The 22,975-nt window shown below is 43.3% G+C and overlaps 1 protein-coding gene across 1 annotated transcript in view; it reads right to left on the bottom strand.

The window, feature by feature from the left end:
- LOC109898091 (myosin light chain kinase family member 4-like) overlaps positions 1-21,867 on the bottom strand; it is a 67,943-nt gene extending 46,076 nt beyond the window's left edge. The window contains exons 1-2 of the mRNA XM_031833600.1: positions 21,535-21,867; positions 1,491-1,785 (exon numbers count right to left, since the gene is read on the bottom strand). Of these exons, the coding sequence (XP_031689460.1) occupies positions 1,491-1,785; positions 21,535-21,590 (351 nt within the window). The 5' untranslated portion in view covers positions 21,591-21,867. The remainder of the gene's footprint in view (positions 1-1,490; positions 1,786-21,534) is intronic.
- Positions 21,868-22,975: the final 1,108 nt, after the last annotated feature.

Below are 22,975 nucleotides of genomic sequence, written 5' to 3'. Positions count from 1 at the left end.
AGCTTTGTCCCCATGTGCAGTTGCAAACCGCAGTCTGGCTTTTTTGATGGCGGTTTTGTAGTGACCCACTGGAATTATGATACAATGAATTATAAGTGAAATAATCTGTCTGTAAAGAAATGTTGTAAAAATGATTTGTGTCATGCACAAAGTAGATATCCTAACCGACTTGCCAAAACTATAGTTTGTTATTAACAAGAAATTTGTGGAGTGGTTGAAAAACGAGTTTTATTAATGACTCCAACCTAAGTGTATGTAAACTTCCAACTTCAACTGTAGACTAGGCTATGGCTGTGAGTCAAAATGCAAGCTGAGTGCAATTCTCTGCTGGGTGTGGGAAATCATATGCGCAATGTATTGTCTGACATCAGTTAAATTATCATTAGCCTATAGTGCCTAACTATTGCCTGTCGTGCCTCCTACTCAGTGGTGTAAAGTACTTAAGTAAAAATACTTTAAAGTACTTCTTAAGAAGTTTTGGGGGGTATCTGTACTCTCCTTTTTATATTTTTGACAACTTTTACCCCTGTTATGGCTGCTGTCCCTGTACAGGGATCTTCTTAAGAAGTTTTTGGGGGTATCTGTACTTTACTTTTTATATTTTTGACAACTTTTACCTTTACTTCACTACATTCTGAAAGAAAATTATGTACTTTTTACTCCATTTACTCCATTTTACTCCATTTTCCCTGACACCCAAAAGTACTCATTACATTTGAAATGCTTAGCAGGACAGGGAACTTGTCCAATTCACACACATCAAGAGAAAACCCCTGGTCATCCCTACTGCATCTGATCTGGCGGACTCATTCAATTATGTAAATTAGGTCTAAGTGCAGGGGTGTGCCACTGGCTATCTGTAAAATATACTTTAACTTTTGATACTTAAGTATATTTTTAGCAATTACAAGTTCTTTTGATACTTAAGTATATTTTTAACCAAATACTTTTTGACTTTTACTAAAGTATTAATGGGTGACTTTCACTTCAGTCATTTTCTATTAACGTAACTTTACTTTTACTCATGTATTACAATTGTGTACTTTTCCCACCATTGCTCCTACTGGCCCTCCAACACCACTTCCAGCAGCAGCTGGACCAGGACCAAAGCTGCTTAGCTTCAGAGGCAAGCCAGCAGATGAGGGGTACAGGTGAGGATTTGGTTGTAAGACTTACCTGTTGGAGAGGGATAAAGGTGAGGATCGGGGGTGATAGCCTTACTTTTTACAGGAGTGTTGGAGCTAGAAACACAAGCATTTCGCTGCACCTGCAATAACATCTGCAAATCTGTGTAGGCGACCAGTAAACTTTGATTTGATACAGTTGAGGAATGGGGTGAAGACCCTACCTGTCGAGGGTAAAGGGTAAGAGGATGGATGGGTATAGGTTAGAGGATGAGTATATAAGAGGGTTAGGGTATGAATGAGGTTTGGGGGTATAGAGAAGAAGATGAGGAGTACAGGTAATGAGTGTTCGGGCGTAAGGCCTACCTGTTGTGGGTCTCCCTCCAGCTCCACATGCTTCAGCTCCCAGAAGCTCCTCATGGTCTCCACCTTCTCCAGGTGTCTGAAGAACGCCAGTCGACCCAGACGAAGGCTGTTGCTATGGTTACGGATCACCTTTAGCCGCTCCATCTTGTCCCCAGCAGGGGAGGAGTTGGAGCAGGGCTGGGACCATGGAAGCCCCGACGTCTGGGTCTGATGGACTCTTCCATATTGCTTCCTGCTTCCTGAGGTCGACTCACTACCACAACCCTCAGAGCATGGAGAAGGCTTCTTATCTGACCTACAACAGCAACGTCAAACAAACAAACAAACAAACAAAATGAGATCAGTTTGAAATAGAATCAAATATTATACTATTTTATTGCTCGTGAGAGGGAATGTGTTTTTCTCATCTGATACTGAATTGCAGATTTACAGGTCCTAATACAGTATCATTCAATCATCCATCAGTTTCCAGCTCTGTTGAAGCAGTCTATATCTGGAGATGGTGGCAGTGCTTTGAAATACCGGTAGCTGTAAAGCTCTCCCTCACTAATCTTGCTAATCCTCCATGCCAGTGGGACAGTTTTACAATCTAACTCTGTTGAGTGATGATACGGAGGAGGAATCTATACTGATACACCCTCTGAATGACACACATACAATTCATGTCTCAATTATGGATTTAACAAGTTACATCAACAAGGGATCATAGCTTTCAGCTGGAATCACCTGGTCAGTCTATGATCATAGTCGGGTGTTGCTAATGTTTTGTACACTCATTGGATGTAACTGCATAGCGGCATTGGTGTTCACAGTTTTTACAATTACAAAGGTAATCTCAACAAGTGTTTATAGCATGACAAGTCCTTTGGGGTGAGTTTCTATAAAGCTTCGAAACACTAAGTAGCATAATTGTTGTATGTTGCCTATAATAGATGTAAGATGATCTTAGTGCTTTCAGGAAACCCAATTCTGTCTGGTTTTGATGATTTGGGAACTTGACTGTGCCAAACAACAACTTCAAATGATTCTTAATAGTTCCTAAAACTGTATGAGTCTGTGAGACACTTATATCACCAGATCAGCAAGTAGTCAGCAGGCTCAAGTTAGTATGGTGCTGACCCTAATCATACTGCACTGGTGTGGATATTATCTTATTACACTGTCCTCTCCAGCAGGGTTCCAGCAACTACAGGGATTCGTGGCCAAGTCAGAACAGTGCAGCTTGGCTTGGCTCATTAGTGTTCATAAAGGATTTTACAGACGTCATCAAGGGCCAGTGGTCTGCAGGTTCAAGTTAGCACAAGTCCTACCGCCTCCGTCCCATCCTAAACCTCCCCCTCAAGGTCCTATTTCTTCTTCCTCAGAATCAAGGGACTATTTCTCAGTGTTGGATTTCAAGACAATCTCAGTCAGCAATGTTGAAACCACACAGCCTGTCAGGAACACACCTGTTCTTCCTGCCTATTTCTGTCCTGTTCCACACACAGTTTATTTCTCAACATTTAAAGCAACTTCTACATTATATAAGAAGCCACAGGCCTGGATACTATTCCTGCAGGGTTTCTTATAGATTCTGCTGAGCAAATTGAACAAGGCATCTTTCCCAGGGACATGAAACAGACAAAAGCTATACCTCTGTATTAGAAGGGGATAGAGTCTGACCCTGGGAATTATAGGCCTGTATCCATCCCCAGTATAACATCAAAGATCCTGGAGAGATTTGTACATGAGAAAATGTATGAATTATGTCAACAAACAAAGTCTAATGTATGATTTTCAGTCAGGTTTTAGTGGAACATACTCAACTGATTCATGTCTACTTTACTTGACTGACTACAAGTTCGTTGGTGTCCATGTCACCAACAAAATATCATGGTCCAAACACACCAAGACCGTCTTGAAGAGGGCATGACAACACCTATTCCCCCTCAGGAGACTGAAAAGATTTGGCATGGGACCTAAGATCATCAAAAAGCTATACAGCTGCACCATCGAGAGCATCCTGGTTGCATCGTCAACCTGGTATGGCAACTACTCGATCTCCGACCGCAGGCACGGCAGAGGGTAGTGCGTATGGCCCAGTACATCACTGGGGCCAAGCTTCCTGCCATCCAGGACCTCTATACCAAGCGGTGTCAGAGGAAGGCCCTAAAAATTGCCAAAGACTCCAGCCACCCTAGCCATAGACTGTTCTCTCTGCTACCGCATGACAAGCGGTAACGGAACACCAAGTTTAGGTTTTATCCCCAAGCCATAACACTTCTGAACAGCTAATCAAATGGCTTCCCAGACTATTTGCATTACCCCCACCCCCATTTTTACACTGCTGCTACTCTCTGTTTATTATCTAAGCATAGTCACTTTACCTCTACCTACATGTACATGTTACCTCAATTACCTTGACTAACCTGTGCCCCCCCCCCCCACATTGACTCTCTACCAGTACCCCCTGTATATAGCCTTATGTTATTTTATTGTTGCTCTTTAATTTTTTTTAAAAAATTTATTTTTTACTTCAGTTTATTTTAGTAAATACTTTCTTAACACTTATTTTTCTTACAACAGCATTGTTGATTATGGGATTGTAAGTTAGCATTTCGTCGAATGTGACAAATAACGTTTGATTTGATTTGATTCATCTGGAAAGAGATTAATGAGAAAAATCTCTGTGGAATGGTACTGCTTGGCCTACAAAAGGCCTTTGATACAGTTAACCACTGTAGTCCTATTTATCAAGTAGGGAACAAGTAGTAGAGGTTAATGGTTCACTGTGTCAGGCAAAACCAATGAGTTGTGACATTCCGCAGGGGAGGGTGCTTGGGCCTCTACTGTTTCTACTGTAGATTAACAATATGAAAGATGGTTGTTCTTGCCGTCTTTTCCTTTATGCCGATGACTCTACACTTCTGGTGTCTCACAAAAGTAAAACTATGTTGGAGAGAATACTTAGCGCAGAGCTTACTAAAATTAACAAATGGATTGGAGATAATACGCTATCTCTACACTTAGGTAAATCTGAGGGAATTGTTTTTGCATCCAGACCTAAATTGAGTAGGTCCTCTGAAATCAGAGTAGAGCTAGGGTTGAGGTGCTGACTACTAAAACCTCTGATAGCTCCCTGGGATGTATCGTTGATGGAAGCTTGGGAGGTGTGAGCATGGCCACTAAAGTGCTAGGGAAGGTTAATGCCAAGACTGTTGGTCTAGAAAGTCCAAGCTGCTTGATAAGGACTCCATGAACGTGCTAGCCACTGCCCTCACTCAATGACATTTTGACTACGCTAGTACTTCTATCTAAGCTTATGAAAGGGAAGCTCCAGATAGCCCAGAATAAGCTGACCAGGGTAGTATTAAAGGTGAGTTCACATACCTACATAGGCAGGAGCTGCTTTCAGGAACTTAACTGGCTGCCTGTTGAGGCTAGGGTGTCCCCTAGCCTCAAACCTAGACTGGGTTTGGTTTACAGGACTATTTATGGTTCTGCGCCCAGATATCTAACTGATTTACTTTCCCTGTGTTAGGAATGCACACATTCACAGCAACCAGATCAGGTGTTGCTAATGTGTGCTTATACAGGTTCCGGTATAACGCTGGGAAAGGTCATTTATTGGATACTGGAGCCTCAGAGGGGAATGAGTTGCCTCTTCCCATAAAAATGACGTCCTCTCTGGGCAGCTTTAAAAAATAGGCAGTCATTGTAAGTAAGAATTTGTTCTAAGCTGACTTGCCTAGCTAAATCAAATGAAATAAAATAAAAATTTATGTATGGCTTTTTCAAGTTATGTGTGCTTGTTTATTTTTTTTCAATGGTCGAATTAGTCAACTAAGTCGACTTTCCAAAATAGGGGAGGGTTGTCTAACTTTTTTTTTTTGCTTTGGGGATGGTTGTGTTGTTTTTTATTGGGCACGGGAAAGGGTTGTACGTTTTTTCACTAGTTTACATTCACTCTTTTGCATGTTTTACTGGATCATTTCTTCCATCATAGCCACATTTCCTCATCTGCTTGCATGCGCCTCCCTTATATCAAGGTGTTTTGGCACTTCCTTTGGCACTTGCCTTATGTACGCATTTTCACTCTAACTTTCACTATACCACAGGTCAATATAGTTTACCAGTCTAACTGTCTATCCTGCCCTCTATCCACCATTCATAGTGAAAATAGTGGTAGGTGGATCGTTTGTCCAGATATGCAATAGGCCTACTAGCAGTCATAACACACATTAAAAAAAGCATTCAATGCTACAATTTTCAACATGAATCCACAATAACAAATTAGGACAAGCTGAGAGTGCATGTGCATCTCATGAAAGAAAAGCGAAAACATGAGACAAAAAGCTCCCCAAATGATCTTGCTTAGAGACAATATCATTTTCAAATGACCCTACCTAGACTACCCTATAACACCACAATGTAATGAATAATTGCATTATTGTTTCAAGTGAGTACAAAACTCTACTCTAGGCTTCAGTGAAAATGTCATTTGAATAATGGTGCAAAAGCCGTTTATACAGCTGCAAATGGAATGTAAGTTGGTGGTTGAAGATATCCCTCTAGTGGTGTGGGGGCTGTGCTTTGGCAAAGTGGGTGGGGTTATATCCTTCCTGTTTGGCCCTGTCCCTGGGTGTCCTCGGATGGGGCCACAGTGTCTCCTGACCCCTCCTGTCTCAGCCTCCAGTATTTATGCTGCAGTAGTTTATGTGTCGGGGGGCTAGGGTCAGTTTGTTATATCTGGAGTACTTCTCCTGTCCTATTCGGTGTCCTGTGTGAATCTAAGTGTGCGTTCTCTAATTCTCTCCTTCTCTCTTTCTTTCTCTCTCTCGGAGGACCTGAGCCCTAGGACCATGCCCCAGGACTACCTGACATGATGACTCCTTGCTGTCCCCAGTCCACCTGGTCGTGCTGCTGCTCCAGTTTTAACTGACCTGAGCCCTAGGACCATGCCCCAGGACTACCTGACATGATGACTCCTTGCTGTCCCCAGTCCATCTGACCGTGCTGCTGCTCCAGTTTCAACTGTTCTGCCTTATTATTATACGACCATGCTGGTCATTTATGAACATTTGAACATCTCGGCCATGTTCTGTTATAATCTCCACCCGGCACAGCCAGAAGAGGACTGGCCACCCCACATAGCCTGGTTCCTCTCTAGAATTCTTCCTAGGTTTTGGCCTTTCTAGGGAGTTTTTCCTAGCCACCGTGCTTCTACACCTGCATTGCTTGCTGTTTGGGGTTTTAGGCTGGGTTTCTGTACAGCACTTTGAGATATCAGCTGATGTACGAAGGGCTATATAAATACATTTGATTTGATTTGATTTAATTAATTACTTAAAAATCATACAATGTGATTTTCTGGATTTTTGTTTTAGATTCCATCTCTCACAGTTTAAGTGTACCTATGATAAAAAATATTACAGACCTCTACATGCTTTGTAAGTAGGAAAACCTGCAAAATCGGCAGTGTTTCAAATAATTATACAGTTCTCCCCACTGTATAATGTATGTCCCGGCAGGCCAAGTTATTCTGTAAAGTTTCATGTGTGCTCTGCCTGCCTCTTCTCCAATCCGAGCGGCTATTCACCACGAACCTAGAACCTAATGCTTCAATATATCCTAAATATGTATCATTTAACTTTTTAAATGTATTAGCTTTTATATGTGTGTTACGGTTTTCTTCCGTTGAAGGAGAGTCGGACCAAAATGCAGCGTGGTTAATACGATACATCTTTAATGACGAATAAACACGACAATACAAAAACAACAAACGGAACATGAAAACCTATACAGCCTATTTGGTGACAACTAACACAAAGACAGGAACAATCACCCACGAAACACCCAAAGAATATGGCTGCCTAAATATGGTTCCCAATCAGAGACAACGAGAATCACCTGCCTCTGATTGAGAACCGCCTCAGGCAACCATAGACTTTGCTAGAACACCCCACTAAGCCACAATCCCAAAACCTACTAAAAAAACCGATACATAAACACAACACAAAATAAACCCATGTCACACCCTGGCTTGACCAAATAAATATAGAAAACACAAAATACTAAGACCAGGGCGTGACAGAACCCCCCCCCCCCCCCCCCTCAAGGTGCGGACTCCCGGCCGCACACTAAAACCCATAGGGGAGGGTCCGGGTGGGCGTCTGTCCACGGTGGCGGCTCCGGCTCGGGACGTGGACCCCACTCCAACCAAGTCTTAGTCCCCCTGTAACGCGTCCTTTGATTGGCGACCCTCGCCGCCGACCTTGGCCTAATAACCCTCACCAAGGACCCCACTGGACTGAGGGGCAGCTCGGGACTGAGGTAGAAGCTCGGGACTGAGGGGAAGCTCGGGACTGAGGGGAAGCTCGGCACTGAGGGGTAGCTCGGCACTGAGGGGTAGCTCGGCACTGAGGGGTAGCTCGGCACTGACGGGAAGCTCGGCACTGAGGGGAAGCTCAGCACTGAGAGGATGCCTAGTACCGAGAGGAAGCCCAGTACTGAGAGGAAACTCAGGCAGGTAGTAGGCTCTGGCAGATCCTGGCTAGCTGGTGGTTCTGGCAGATCCTGGCTGACTGGCGGATCCTGGCTAGGTGGTGGTTCTGGCAGATCCTGGCTGACTGGCGGATCTGGAAGATCATGGCTGACTGGCGGATCCTGGCTGACTGGCGGATCTGGTGGATCCTGGCTGACTGGCGGATCTGGAAGATCATGGCTGACTGGCGGATCCTGGCTGACTGGCGGATCCTGGCTGACTGGTGGATCCTGGCTGACTGGTGGCTCTAGCTGCTCTGGCTGCTCCATGCAGACAGGCAGCTCTGGCTTCTCCATGCAGACTGGCAGCTCCATGCAGACTGGCAGCTCTGGCTGCTCCATGCAGACTGGCAGCTCCATGCAGACTGGCAGCTCTGGCTGCTCCATGCAGACTAGCAGCTCTGGCTGCTCCATGCAGATTAGCAGCTCTGGCTGCGCTGAACAGGCAGGAGACTCCGGCAGTGCTGGAGAGAAGGAAGGCTCTGGCAGCGCTAAACAGGCGGGAGACTCCGGCAGCGCTGGAGAGGAGGAAGGCTCTGATAGCGCTAGACAGGCGGGAGACTCCGGCAGCGCTGGAGAGGAGGAAGGCTCTGGTAGCGCTAAACAGGCGGGAGACTCCGACAGCGCTGGAGAGGAGAAAGGCTCTGGCAGCGCTGAACAGGCGAGGCGCACTGAAGGCCTGGTGCGTGGTGCTGGCACTGGTGGTACTGGGCCGAGGACACGCACAGGAAGCCTGGTGCGGGGAGCTGCCACCGGAGGACTGGTGTGTGAAGGTGGCACAGGATGGACCGGACCGTGAAGGTGTACTGGAGAGCCTGAGAGCAGGACTGGCACAGGACGTGCAAGGCTAGGTAGGTACACAGGAGGCCTAGTGCGTGAGGCTGGCACACTCTTCACCAGTCGACTAACACGCACCTCAGGACGAGTATGGAGCGCTGACCCAGGTGCCATCAAATCCCCGACATGCTCCGTCGGGCGAATATCGTATCTAAAGCACCAACCTAGCAACTCCCTCATAACTCTCTCCTCCACTTTCCCCATTAACTCCTTCACAGTCTCTGCTTCACTCACCTCCAACACCGGCTCTGGTTCTGGTCTCCTTCTTGGCTCCTCACGATAAACAGGGGGAGTTGGCTCAGGTCTGAACCCTGACTCTGCCACACTCTCCCTGAGCCCCAGCCCAATAAATCTTTGGGGCTGACTCTCAGGTTTCCTTCTGCGCCGCCGTGCTTGTCTCTTCGACTCCATTCTCCTATAGCCCTGCTCCAGCGAATCCCAGGCGGGCTCCGGCACTCTCTCTGGGTCGACCGCCCACCTGTCTATTTCCTCCCAAGTCGTATACTCTAAACTTCGTAGCTCCAACTGCCGCTGCCTGTCACCACGCTGCTTGGTCCTGGTGTGTTGGGTGATTCTGTTACGGTTTTCTTCCGTCGAAAGAGAGTCGGACCAAAATGCAGCCTGGTTAATACGATCATGTTTAATGACGAATAAACACGATCAAAACAAAACAACAAACGGAACGTGAAAACCTATACAGCCTATCTGGTGAAATACAAAACACTGAGACAGGAACAGAATCACCCACCACACCAGGACCAATCAGCGTGGTGACAGGCAGCGGCAGCAGGAGCAACCAAGGTTGGAATATACGACTTGGGAGGAAATAGACAGGTGGGTGATTCTGTTACGGTTTTCTTCCGTTGAAGGAGAGTCGGACAAAAATGCAGCGTGGTTAATACGATACATCTTTAATGACAAATAAACACGACAATACAAAAACAACAAATGGACCGTGAAAACCTATACAGCCTATTTGGTGACAACTAACACAAAGACAGGAATAATCACCCACGAAACACCCAAAGAATATGGCTGCCTAAATATGGTTCCCAATCAGAGACAACGAGAATCACCTGCCTCTGATTGAGAACCGCCTCAGGCAACCATAGACTTTGCTAGAACACCCCACTAAGCCACAATCCCAAAACCTACGAAAAACCCCCATACATAAACACAACACAAAATAAACCCATGTCACACCCTGGCCTGACCAAATAAAGAAAGAAAACACAAAATACTAAGACCAGGGCGTGACAATGTGGCATAAATACAACCAGTCAACATGTTTTAATCTAAATAGGCTACTACAAAGGGCTCCTGTAGGTATGCATACGTTTGTCCAAAATATACTGAAGAAAAATAGAAACACAACATGCAACAATTTCTAAGATTTTACTGAGTTCCAGTTCACATAAGGAAATCAGGCCCTAATCTATAGATTTCACATGACTTGGCAGGGGCACAGCCACGGGTAAGCCTGGGAGGGCATAGGCCCACACACTTGGGAGCCAGGGCCCAGCCAATCAGAATGAGTTTTTTCCCACAAAAGGACAGAAATACTCCTCAACAATAACTACAAATTAAATAAACATTTTGGGATGGAATTTTCTTTGCTGGACATGAGAATGTGAAAACACCAGGAAATCAGCTAAAAGTGATTTTAATTTAAGAACATGTTCTGAAGTATTCCTATGCAAAATAGAGAGACACGTCATTGTAATCAAATGTAAGCAAGGTTTGAAATGATTATGTTTTAGTGAAATATCATATCTATTTGTGCTTTTTCTGGTCAATTTGCAGTCTACAAATTATTCATAACTATGTTCCGGCACCCCGAACATCCGTTCAAGAACAAAATTGGCCCGTGGCTGAATCTGGTTGATGATCCCTGATCTAAAGAATAAGCTACAGACAAGCCAAAACAAACTTGTTAGAATTGTTCTTGAACCCCCTCTCATCTGGAGGTTGAGCATTTATTTGTCTGTATCTCTGTAATGTGTCTGTATACATGTTTCTGTATCTATACTAACAAACAAAATGGACCACAATGGAAATATGTCCCGACTTTATATTGCACTTTTAAAATCGCTGTGTTGTGTTTATATGTGGATTTTTTTTACCGACAAATCAAATCAATCCAAACTGCAGCGGCCATTTGATTAATGGAAAGATACATCTGTTACAAAACGGCAAAAAGTTTCATGACTTTAGGCCTACCCAACCTTCGATACTGGGTAGGCCTACAAGGTAGGGAGGGATGCATTTTCTGGTTGTTGAGATTCACATAGTCTATTTACTGTGGTGTTGAAAATGCAAACCTTGGTATTGAAGTTCCCGAAGTTGGTATGCTTTGTTTATTGGTTGCGTGGTGCATTGGTACAGAAACCTGTTGGCGGAAAACGTGTTGCATATATGTTACATAATTATAAATATGGCATCAAAATGTGGAAAGTCTGATTTCCCCCTAGCTTATCATTGTCTGCAGCCGCCTCTGATCGTACTGTAATTAATGGAACAGGCAGGGAGAGTGAGGACGTTTGTGGTGGTCGGTGAACCCTCAACTTCTGGCCCGTAGCCCTGCGTTGCATTGACTGTGTCACAAAAACATGCGAAAGTGGCAAAGTTGATATCTACGTTTATAAACACAGGGTCGCTACAGTTATTGTTATTTGTGGTTGTAAAACATTATTTTTAGTTTTCTATGGGAGGGAAGGGTGTGCATTTATTTTACGGTACAAGGGGAGGGTAATGTGAAAATATTTTGAAGGTTGGGGAGGAGGGGGCATTTTTTATGACACCTTGAGTTGGACCGATTTCAAACTGTCCCTAACACAAATCAAAATCAAATCATATTGTATTTGTCACATGCGCCGAATACAACAGGTGTATGTAGACCTTACAGTGAAATGCTTACTTACAAGCCCTTAACCAACGATGTGGTTTTAAGAAAAATATGTGTTAAGTAAAAAAATTGATAAGTAAATTTAAAAATTTAAAAACTAAGTTCAAAATATGTACAAATATCTACACAAAAGCATTACAAGACTATACCAAATCATGTATCTGGACAGTGGTAATTACACGTCTCACAAAGAGGAAACGTGTAAACCAATGATAAGTTCCTATCACTATCTCTAGGAATATACAGTAGCTGCCCAGAGACATGGCTGTCAGACTCCTTAGTGGTCCCAGTGCAAGGGTTGTAATACCACATTTCTGTCTGTGGTGGGTGGGTGAGTGGATGGGTTAGTAGAAAGGAGGAGGGTTATAGAGATGCAAGGATAATGGGATAATGGGATAGAATGAGGTGTCAGAATTTGGACCATATGCGGAGGACAGGACTAAAACTGATCTGATGGACTGTGATTGAGAAATGCTATATGGAAGTGTTATAAGCAGGTCATACCTAAGGATAATCTATGTAGCTATTTGATTTTGAATTTTAAGATAAAAAAAATATATACATTATTTTGGGCCTTACTTCTGTTTGCTCATATAAACGCATTGAATAACAGATTCTGTCACGCCCTGTGTTTATCTTCATGTATTGGGTCAGGCCAGGGTGTGGCATGGGTTTTTGTATGTGGTGTGTATATATTGGGATTGTAGCTAGTGGGGTGATCTAGCAAAGTCTATGGCTGTCTGGAGTGGTTCTCAATCAGAGGCAGGTGTTTATCGTTGTCTCTGATTGGGAACCATATTTAGGCAGCCATATTCTTTGAGTTTGTCGTGGGTGATTGTCCTTAGTGTCCTTGTTCCTGTCTCTGTTAGTTTACACTAGTATAGTTTTCGTTACGTTCTTTGTTTTTGTAGTGTTTAATATTGATTTGTGTTTTTTCATTTTGTTCATTAAACATGGATCGCAATCTACACGCTGCATTTTGGTCCGACTCTCCTTCACACCTAGAAAACCGTTACAGATTCACTACATGGAACAACAGATAGTCCCCCCCAAAAAAAATCAAAAGGAAGTTTGTTCTGAAGTGTCTGTCCTATATCTGTGGAATATAAGGATACCTGGGGAGGACAGGTAGCCTAGTGGTTAGAGCGTTGGGCCAGTAACCAAAAGGTTGCTAGATCAAATCCCCAAGGTAAAAAATCTGTAATTCTGCCCCTGAACAAGGCAGTTAACCCACTGTTCCTAAGCTGTCATTGTAAATAAGAATTTGTTCTTTTAACTGACTTGCCTAGTTAAATAAAGGTACAAAAAATATATTTAAGAAAGATCAGGAAACATTTATTTTCTTTACATCTATTTAACTCCTTATTTTTGGCACTGAACAGTCTAAGCCCTGTCTAAACCAGGGGAGGGGGGTTCTACTAAACCATACATATTTTTTGAAGAAGGTCATACCGAAGGATAATCTAGGTATTTGATTTAGAATTGTAAGATCCCTTGAAGTATAACTAAAAATAATATTTAAAAAAATATTTGATGAAACATTTTATTTGGCCTTAGTGCTATTAACCCATACAAACGCATTGAATAACAGATTCAATACTTGAAACAACAAATAGCCCCCCCCCAAAAAAAATATAAAGGAAGTTTGTTCTGAAGTGTATTTCCTATTTCTGAGAGATACAAGAAAGATTAGGAAATATTTGTTCTATTTTTTTTGTACATCTATTTAACCCCTTATTTTTGGCACTAAACAGTGTCCATATAATGTACTTTCCATTCATTTTTTTTTCAACTAGTACCGGGGGACCGCTAGACAAGTCTTATGAGGCCTGTGGATAGGGAGCCACTTAGGACGCAGACCAGAACAGACCGCAGAGAACCTCAGGGACCTTAGTGTTTCTCAAGGGCGCTTTGGGTCACCCCAGGGAGTTGTGACTGGGGATCACCTGCTTTAAAGAGGGTTATTTTGGGGCATCAGAGGGGCAGAGCGGTGGCAGGTCAAAGGTTGTGGACAGAGGTTAAAGGGGTTAAAGGAAGGCATGCTATCACCAGAAATGGAAAACTCCATTGGTAAAAGACAGTTTGTTATAAAGCAGTCTGGGAGAATGTGGGATAGCAACAAAGTGCTAAATATAGGATTGACATACAGAGAAGAAAAATGTGAGACAACGTGGTATTGCGTTTCACAATGTGTGTATGCGTGGTAAATGTTTGTGTGTGTGAGCGAGCGAGAAATAGAGCGCGCTGGACGGAGAACAAGAGAAAGAGTCTAGAGACTTTGAAGGGGTCTAATGAAGCTCTGTGCATAGCTTAACGATGCACTCCGGGATCTTAAGCACAACAAACACGTATCTGTATTTGTAAACTTAGCAAAAAAAGAAACATCCCTTTTCAGGACCCTGTCTTTCAAAGACAATTCGTAAAAATCCGAATAACTTCACAGATCTTCATTGTAAAGGGTTTAAACACTGTTTCCCATGCTTGCTCAATGAACCATAAACAATTAATGAACATGCACCTGTGGAACGGAGCTTACAGACGGTAGGCCATTAAGGTCACAGTAATGAAAACATAGGACACTAAAGAGGCCTTTCTACTGACTGAAAAACACTAAAAGAAAGATGCCCAGGGTCCCTGCTCATCTGCCTTAGGCATGCTGCAAGGAGGCATGAGGACTGCAGATGTGGCCATGGTAATAAATTGTAATATCCATACTGTGAGACGCCTAAGACAGCGCTACAGGGAGACAGGACAGACAGCTGATCGTCCTCACAGTGGCAGACCAACTGTAACAACACCTGCACAGGATCGGTACATCCGAACATCACACCTGCGGGACAGGTACAGGATGGCAACAATAACTGCCCGAGTTACACCAGGAACGCACAATCCCTCCATCAGTGCTCAGACTGTCCGCAATAGGCTGAGAGAGGCTGGACTGAGGGCTTGTAGGCCTGTTGTAAGGCAGGTCCTCACCAGACATTACCGACAACAACATTGGCTATGGGCACAAACCCACCGTCGCGGAACCAGACAGGACTGGCAAAAAGTGCTCTTCACTGACGAGTCACGGTTTTGTCTCAACAGGGGTGATGGTCGGATTTGTGTTTATCGTCGAAGGAATGAGTGTTACACCGAGGCCTGTACTCTGGAGCCGGATCGATTTGGAGGTGGAGGGTCCGTCATGGTCTGGGGCGGTGTGTCACAGCATCATCAGACTGAGCGTGTTGTCATTGCAGGCAATCTCAATGCTGTGCGTTACAGGGAAGACATCCTCCTCCCTCATGTGGTACCCTTCCTGCAGGCTCATCCTGACATGACCCTCCAGCATGACAATGCCACCAGCCATACTGCTCATTTTGTGTGTGATTTCCTGCAAGACAGGAATGTTAGTGTTCTGCCATTGCCAGCGAAGAGCCCGGATCTCAATCCCATTGAGCATGTCTGGGACCTGTTGGATCGGAGGGTGAGGGCTAGGGCCATTCCCCCCATTAATGTCCGGGAACTTGCAGGTGCCTTGGTGGAAGAGTGGGGTAACATCTCACAGCAAGAACTGGCAAATCTGGTGCAGTCCATGAGGAGGAGATGCACTGCAGTACTGAATGCAGCTGGTGGCCATACTTTTGATTTTGACCCCCCCACCCCCACCCCTTTGTTCACGGACACATTATTCCATTTATGTTAGTCACATGTCTATGGAACTTGTTCCGTTTTTGTCTCAGTTGTTGAACCTTGTTATGTTGATACAAATATTTTTGAACCCAGTTTTGGCCCTGACTGGCAGCTCCCAGGCTTTTAACACAGAAACGAATGTGTAGATCTGACTGGCAACTCCTAGACTTTTAGCCCAGAGACTAACGTGTAGATCTGATTAGCAGCTCCCAGGCTTTTAGCCCCAAAACTAATGTGTAGATCTGATTAGCAGCTCCCAGGCTTTTAGCCCCAAGACTAACGTGTAGATCTGATTAGCAGCTCCCAGGCTTTTAGCCCAGAGACTAACGTGTAGATCTGACTGGCAGCTCCCAGGCCTTTAGCCAGAGTCTAATGTGTAGATCTCCAAATACCCCCGGACTAATTGACGCCACTATCCAAACACGAACACAGTTTACCAGAAAGATCCCAAAGGAGGCCAAGTAGATTGTGTTTGTCCCTTGTCCCCTTTCTTTAGAGGCCCTCAAAGAGAGGATGTGTGATTGCGTGACGTTATCTCTCTGACACTGTGACAGAGGTCACTTCACTAATTAATAGTAGGTTAATGCCAAATAAATTGAATATAATATGTGAGCTATCAGCAAGTTTATTTTCTCCATTCAAGCCAACAACATTCCCCCACACACACACACACGCGCACGCACGCACACACACACTCACACACACACACACACACGCACGCACACACACACGCACACACACACAGAGATCAGAGTATCACAGTATCATCACCATTACTTTTACTGAAAGGCTGGACTGGGGGTGTATACGATTACAACACCTAAATGCTCCATAACCTAACCCCAAGTCTATAGGCCTGCATGTATGCGGCAAACAAACATGAAGGCACATGAAACCATCTGAAACCATCTTCAAAGACTATCTTAAATCATTCCACAGCAACCCCCCCCCCCCCATTTTGTGAACTAACACTTGCACTTGACTCTTTCCCTCTTGGTAGCTCTTACCTTAGTAGCTCTTACCTTGGTAGCTCTTACCTTGGTAGCTCTTACCTTGCTGATAGCTAAGTCTCTTTCTTCTCTCTCTACCTATCTCTTCTATCTCGCTCGCTCGCTCGCTCGCTCACACACACAAACACAAAAACACACACAAACACACTCGTTCCTCAGCCTTCACGAAGGCGACAGCCAAGCAACCTTGCAGAAAAGTGTAACTGTACCCGTCTCCTCCCAACCAATGTACTTTTCCATTCCACGGCAGAGAACAATTATTACTAATTACTAATTATTTTAGTATGCAGCAGATGGACTCACAGTAGGTGTTGATGTTGTAGTCTGCATTATACTGTAACTGTTATAGCACTCATTTGCTCCATTATTATTTGCAGTACAAGTAATTATATTGATAAAGTTAAAAAACGAGGTATATTGAACTATAAGAAGTGGAGAAGTAGACAATATAGCATCTGTTATCATTGCATTTCAAAGGTTCAATTCCGTAAGGGTTCAGTACTGGCAGTTGAATAATTATTAGCTTCAAATATTCAATGATTTGTGTTGTCATATAATCTTAAAGGTGAATTCCCTAAAATGTATATAAGTGTCTTTCCTGTCAGCGTGGCCTGCTGACTACCTTCAGAGTACCGTGTTACAAACAGCAGAGCCTTCCTGATTGGTTTTTGTTTTTGAGTTGAAATGTACTGTATGCCAATAGTATTAAAAATCTATTAAATGTTCCTTGGGGCACCATTAAATCTACAATAGCTAAACTGTGAATGTTCCTGTGTCCATCCTATTTCCCAAGTAAAAATAGCTTTTCAATGACCAAAACATTATAATATTTTTATGCTATTAAAATGTTCAGAAATTAAGAAATTGTACCTTTTCTCTCATCTCTAACTATCAGGAAGGCTGAGTGGACGGGGAGCTTAAAATTCACGAGCTCACCTTGACTGATAGCTCTTTGAAACGCCGTTGTGGTCGTTGCCAGGTAACACGGTAAACAATGGCCACATGTAATTGAAGACAAGGCAAACAATGGGCGACATGTCACTCCGAGCTTAAATAGTATGCCTCAACAAATGTTCTCCTCAAAATAATCTCATGGTCAACAGAACTGATCATGGACTGTTGGATATCAGGTAAAAAGCAGCAATACACAACTGCATTTCTATTGTTTTGTAACTCATCACAGAATACAGTTCAGTGATACCTAGCTTCATAAGAATTAGTAAAGCCCGGGCCACATTAAAAACTTAGACATTGAGGGAATGTACATGAAAACAGTATACAATTAGTGTACTCGACAATATATTGGTGCCTCTGCCATAATTATCATTATAAATGACAATTTGTTCAGAATTGTATCCATTGATCAGACATTTATTTGATCATTTACAATTGGCCAGCATAGCTGAAATATTGATCAACATTAACACGAATGATAAATAAAGTTGAGAAATAATGGTGAGACATAATTTGACATAAAAATATTTGTTGAGGTATTAAGCCTAATATAGGTACACGGCCGCCCTACAGTATGCAGGACCCATTGATTTGTATCATTTGTAACATTCATCTCCCATCCGAATGCTTGGGGGGAAAAACTATACAAAGGCATCTTTTTTTACCCTTTATTTAACTAGGCAAGTCAGTTAAGAACAAATTCTTATTTGGTCTAGGAACAGTGGGTTAACTGCCTTGTTCAGAGGCAGAACAACAGATTTGTACTTTGTCAGCTCGGGGATTCAAACTTGCAACCTTTCGGTTACTAGCCCAATGCTCTAACCACTAGGATACCCTGCTGCCCGTATCATATCATATCACATAAAAGTGAATTACTTAGGCTTTATGAGAAGCAATCAACTCCAGAGATTGATGGGGAGAGGATAGGGAAAGGAGGGGGACCCATATACCCTGCTTCAATCAAGCAGGCTTCAGTCACCCACTTGGCTTCAGTAAACCCCAAAATTTAAGTGGGAGACAAAACCAACGATGGCCTCCTCCTTATCAGGCCTCTCACACTGGGCAGCAGGAGTGACATACACACCCAAAATATGAGGAAAGACAAAGTATGTGAGGATGGCTGGGGGGTGGTCCGGAAGGCGACTAGGCCCCCTACTGGAAGTTGGATGATTTGACATTTTTCAAAGTAGGGGGGTTACCTGTTGAACATGGCCTGTGTGTATTATAACGCAGGCTGATCTGAAATCCCGCAGATGCAGCCTTGGACTGATTCATGTAAATTCCAGAAGTTATTTTTCGATAATAGTTTTTATTGTAACTCCGGCCTTTCAAACCAACGTGGATGTTCTGGTTAAACTGAATCTTGGCTAAAGAAGTCTATTAAGGACTCTGATGTGTATCTGGTTGGTTATAATGTTTTTAGATGATAGAGTTGGCAGAGGAGGGGATGTCGCCATATACATAAAGAGCTATTTAAATGTGTTGGTATCCATCACAAACTCTGTCCCTAAGCAATTCGAATGTCTAGTCCTAAATGTGGGACTTGGTAAAAATGGCAATCTGAAGCTAGTGGGAATTTATCGCCCTCCCTCTGCCTCCATACTGTATGAGTTCTTAGAAAATAAAATTGTGTGACCTGCTGTCTAACCATGCTCAATCTGACTTACTGATAGTGGGTGATCTTAATCTAGATTGGTTGATGCCAGCATTTGATGGGCTGAAAGATATTTGTACCAAGCTAAATCTAACTCAGCTGATAACTCAACTAATTCACCCCAACTTTAAACGCGGCTAGATGGACTGATTCTATGTCTGATTGGCAGTCCTTCAGAGATTTGAGAAATAGACGTCCATCCCTGGTTAAAAAGGAAATCAACAAATGTCTTGAGTTGTGTCTCAGAGAGTGGTGGTAATCCAGCCAATTTCTGGAAAAGTGGTCAAATATTTGAAACAAAACTCCAACCCCTCATTGCCCCAGAAAGTTTTGACAGCCTGTGGTCCCTAGACAAAAATGGAAAATTGTAAAGCTTTTAATAGCCATTTTGCTTCAGCTGGCCACCTATTTATTTTCATGTCAACCCTTTGATGTCTATGATGTATGAAGTGCTGTGTTAAAGATTGATGTAAAAAAAAAAAAAGCACAGGGGCTGATACACGTGATCCCTTCTCACTGCAGCTCTCTTCCCCACTTTGTACAGAACCACTGACCTAGATGTTTAACTTGACAGTTGTTTCCGGTGTTATCCCTAGGATCTGGAAAGAGGCACATGCCTTCCCCCTACATAAAGGAGGAAATCCTCCCGACATAGATAACTACTGTCCAATTTCCAAACGATCTTGTCTTTCCAAAGTTTTAGAATCCCGGACTAACTCTCAGTTAAGAATGTGCACCAATCCAGTTTTAGACCAGGACATAGTACAGTTTCAGCTGCTACGCTTGTTTTAGATTATGTTTTAAATTGCTTGGATCATAACAATCATTGTGCCGCCTTATTTATAGACCTTTCCAAGGCTTTCGATACCATTGGCCATCACATTCTCATCCAAAGGTTGACTGATATAGGCTTGCATCAGGCTTCTTGTAAGCGGTTGGAAAAGTATCTGTCAGACAGGCTATTTGAAGGTAATTAAATAGCATTCTGAGAACATTCTCTCAATGTTGCGAAAAATTTGCTATGGTTATTAGTGAAAGTTTTCTTCACACTCAAATTTTTTAAATCTTTTTAATTACACTGTTATCTTATCATCTGTTAACATCTTTGAAGTGTAAGCACAGTAGGACACATGGATATTCATTTAGGCATTAATCATGGAAACCACATATTTTGACAGAGTGAGATTCAAACCTATGATCTTCTGTTCTCTACCCCAGGAATTAGACCACTGCACCGCCAGGATGGAGCTAGCATGCCATGTTTTTTTATGCATACAAAGCTGTTCATTTTAGCACACCTGAACATACTTAACAAGAGAGAGGCAAGAGATAGTTTTGTTGACACTGAGAACGGAACATATATGTTTTTAAATAACATTCTTAGAACGTTTCCTGAGCGTATTCTTGTGATTTTTATGGAAAATTCAAAGATGGAATTGAAAGCTATTTGATGTTAATATGTAGAGTTCCATTTTCTTTTTACAAAATATTACCAAGAACTGCCATAACAGACAGCCATATATTCTCTTGACATTTTGAGAACATCGCTTAAGTTACACAATTTTGAGCACATTTCCAGAATGTAGTAAAAATATTACCATAAATAGAACTACATCGGAACTTGTGGAATGTTCTGTGGATGTACTGAAACTCCCACAGAAGAACGTTGTTTCTTAACATTCACGGAATCATTTGAGAACATTACCTAAAATAGAACCATGGGGAAACATGTAGGAAACTTTATGCACTAGTACCGACTTTAAATAGAACCATGAGGAAATCTGTATGAAATGTTATCCTTAAGTACTGAAAATCCCACAGAAGAACGTTGTTTCTTAACATTCACGGAATCATTTGAGAACATTACCTAAAATAGAACCATGGGGAAACATGTAGGAAACGTTATGCACTAGTACCGACTTTAAATAGAACCATGAGGAAATCTGTATGAAATGTTATCCTTAAGTACTGAAAATCCCACAGTACTTTTCTTAACTATTTTAGAAACTTCCCAACGTCAAACCAATTTAAACGAAATGTATCCATGTTGAAACTTTTAAGAAACGTTCTGTTAACGTTAAATGTGCTGAGAATGTTCCGAAGACAAGCAACTGTCCTGCACCATTCCAAGAAAGTTGTGGGATGGTTGTATGCAAAATAATCATAGGACAACCACACTCTCACCAAGCTCTAAGAAACCCATGGATTTCAGAACGTTATTTGCTAGCTGGGGTGTTAACGTTCATAGCATTGTTATTGTGCATGCATGGGATTGCACAGAACCTCTGTAGAATAACAGAGACCAACACAGAAATAACAAAAGCTAACAAGAGGTTCAACCAAAAGGGCTCTAATCTATTTCCATACCAGAATGCAAATATGTTTTAAAAAAGTCAGACTGGCGGAATTATTGTTTTGCATTATCAAAGTCTTCTTTTTCCGGTTATAACAGCTCATTTGTAAAAGCAAACTGGATTGAGTGACACTCACCCCTGGTATTTCGGAACATCAGTAATGCCCAAAATCTTCTTCTCCTTCCCTCCCATATCGATGGAGTTCCTCTTTCTCTTCTGTCCACTGTTTCTGTCCCTCTCTCCTGGGATGAGCAGTGGGCACAGTAAGATGAACTTCCCAGCTCAGTTGAGCACAGGGGTGACGAGTCTGGTAATAGAATAGTATTTGTTCTGTCCCGTTTGTGTGTTTAGTAAGACAACTCGGTGTACAGGGCTGGAGTTAGTGTGGTCTGTAGTGGCCCTGAAAGGATAAGAATCAATACTATGGAGGGGGTGAGGAGGAATATAGTAGGATGATGAGGTTGGGGGGTGAGAAGGAGGGGTACAGAGGAGAGGAGGGGCAGGAGAGGTATATAGAGAGAATAGGGGTTATGAGGGAGAGGAGGGGTATAGAAGCAGGAGGTGGAGAAGGAGTGGTATAGTGGGAGTAGGGGGGCAGGAGACATACAAACTAGAGGAGGGTTTATATATCTGCACCCCTCCAGGACCACAGGAACAGATGGGAGTGAGGAAGTGTTCCAGGGAATGTGGCTTGTTATAATGGAATGCCTGGAATGCTGTAGCGCCATGTGTCTCCCAACGGGGGAGAGGGGGACAAGGCGGGGGGGGGGGGGGGGGGGGGGGGGGGGGGAGATGGGGACCGAGGTGTAAGGGAGAATGAGGAGAGAAGAGCGGAGACGGATGAAAGGGAAATAAGGGTAAGAAAGGGCTGACAACTAGGACTTTGGGTGGTTTAAAGAAGGGACAGAGGATTTTTTATGGGGTGCAAAGGAGAAAAATAAATAAATAAATACAGTAGGGGAAGAGGTAGTTGTTTGGGCTAAATTATAGATGGGCTATGTACAGGTGCTGTAAGCTGCTCTGACAGCTAGTGCTTAAAGCTAGTGAGGGAGATAAGTGTTTCCAGTTTCAGAGATTTTTGTAGTTCGTTCCAGTCATTGGCAGCAGAGAACTGGAAGGAGAGGCGGCCAAAGGAAGAATTGGTTTTGGGGGTGACCAGAGAGATATACCTGCTGGAGCGCGTGCTACAGGTGGGTGCTGCTATGGTGACCAGCGAGCTGAGATAAGGGGGGACTTTACCTAGCAGGGTCTTGCAGATGACCTGGAGCCAGTGGGTTTGGCGACGAGTATGAAGCGAGGGCCAGCCAACGAGAGCGTACAGGTCGCAATGGAGGGTAGTATATGGGGCTTTGGTGACAAAACAGATGGCACAGTGATAGACTGCATTCAATTTATTGAGTAGGGTATTGGAGGCTATTTTGTAAATGCCATCGCCGAAGTCGAGGATCGGTAGGATGGTCAGTTTTACGAGGGTATGTTTGGCAGCATGAGTGAAGGATGCTTTGTTTTGCGAAATAGGAAGCCAATTCTGGGATGGGAGTTTAAAGGCATGAACACAGGGGTAAAGGGAGGAACAA

Source organism: Oncorhynchus kisutch, linkage group LG10, assembly GCF_002021735.2.
Source record: "Oncorhynchus kisutch isolate 150728-3 linkage group LG10, Okis_V2, whole genome shotgun sequence".
Lineage (NCBI taxonomy): Eukaryota > Metazoa > Chordata > Actinopteri > Salmoniformes > Salmonidae > Oncorhynchus > Oncorhynchus kisutch.
The sequence above is the reverse complement of the archived record's forward strand: the minus strand, read 5'-3'. Positions and strand labels throughout refer to the sequence as shown.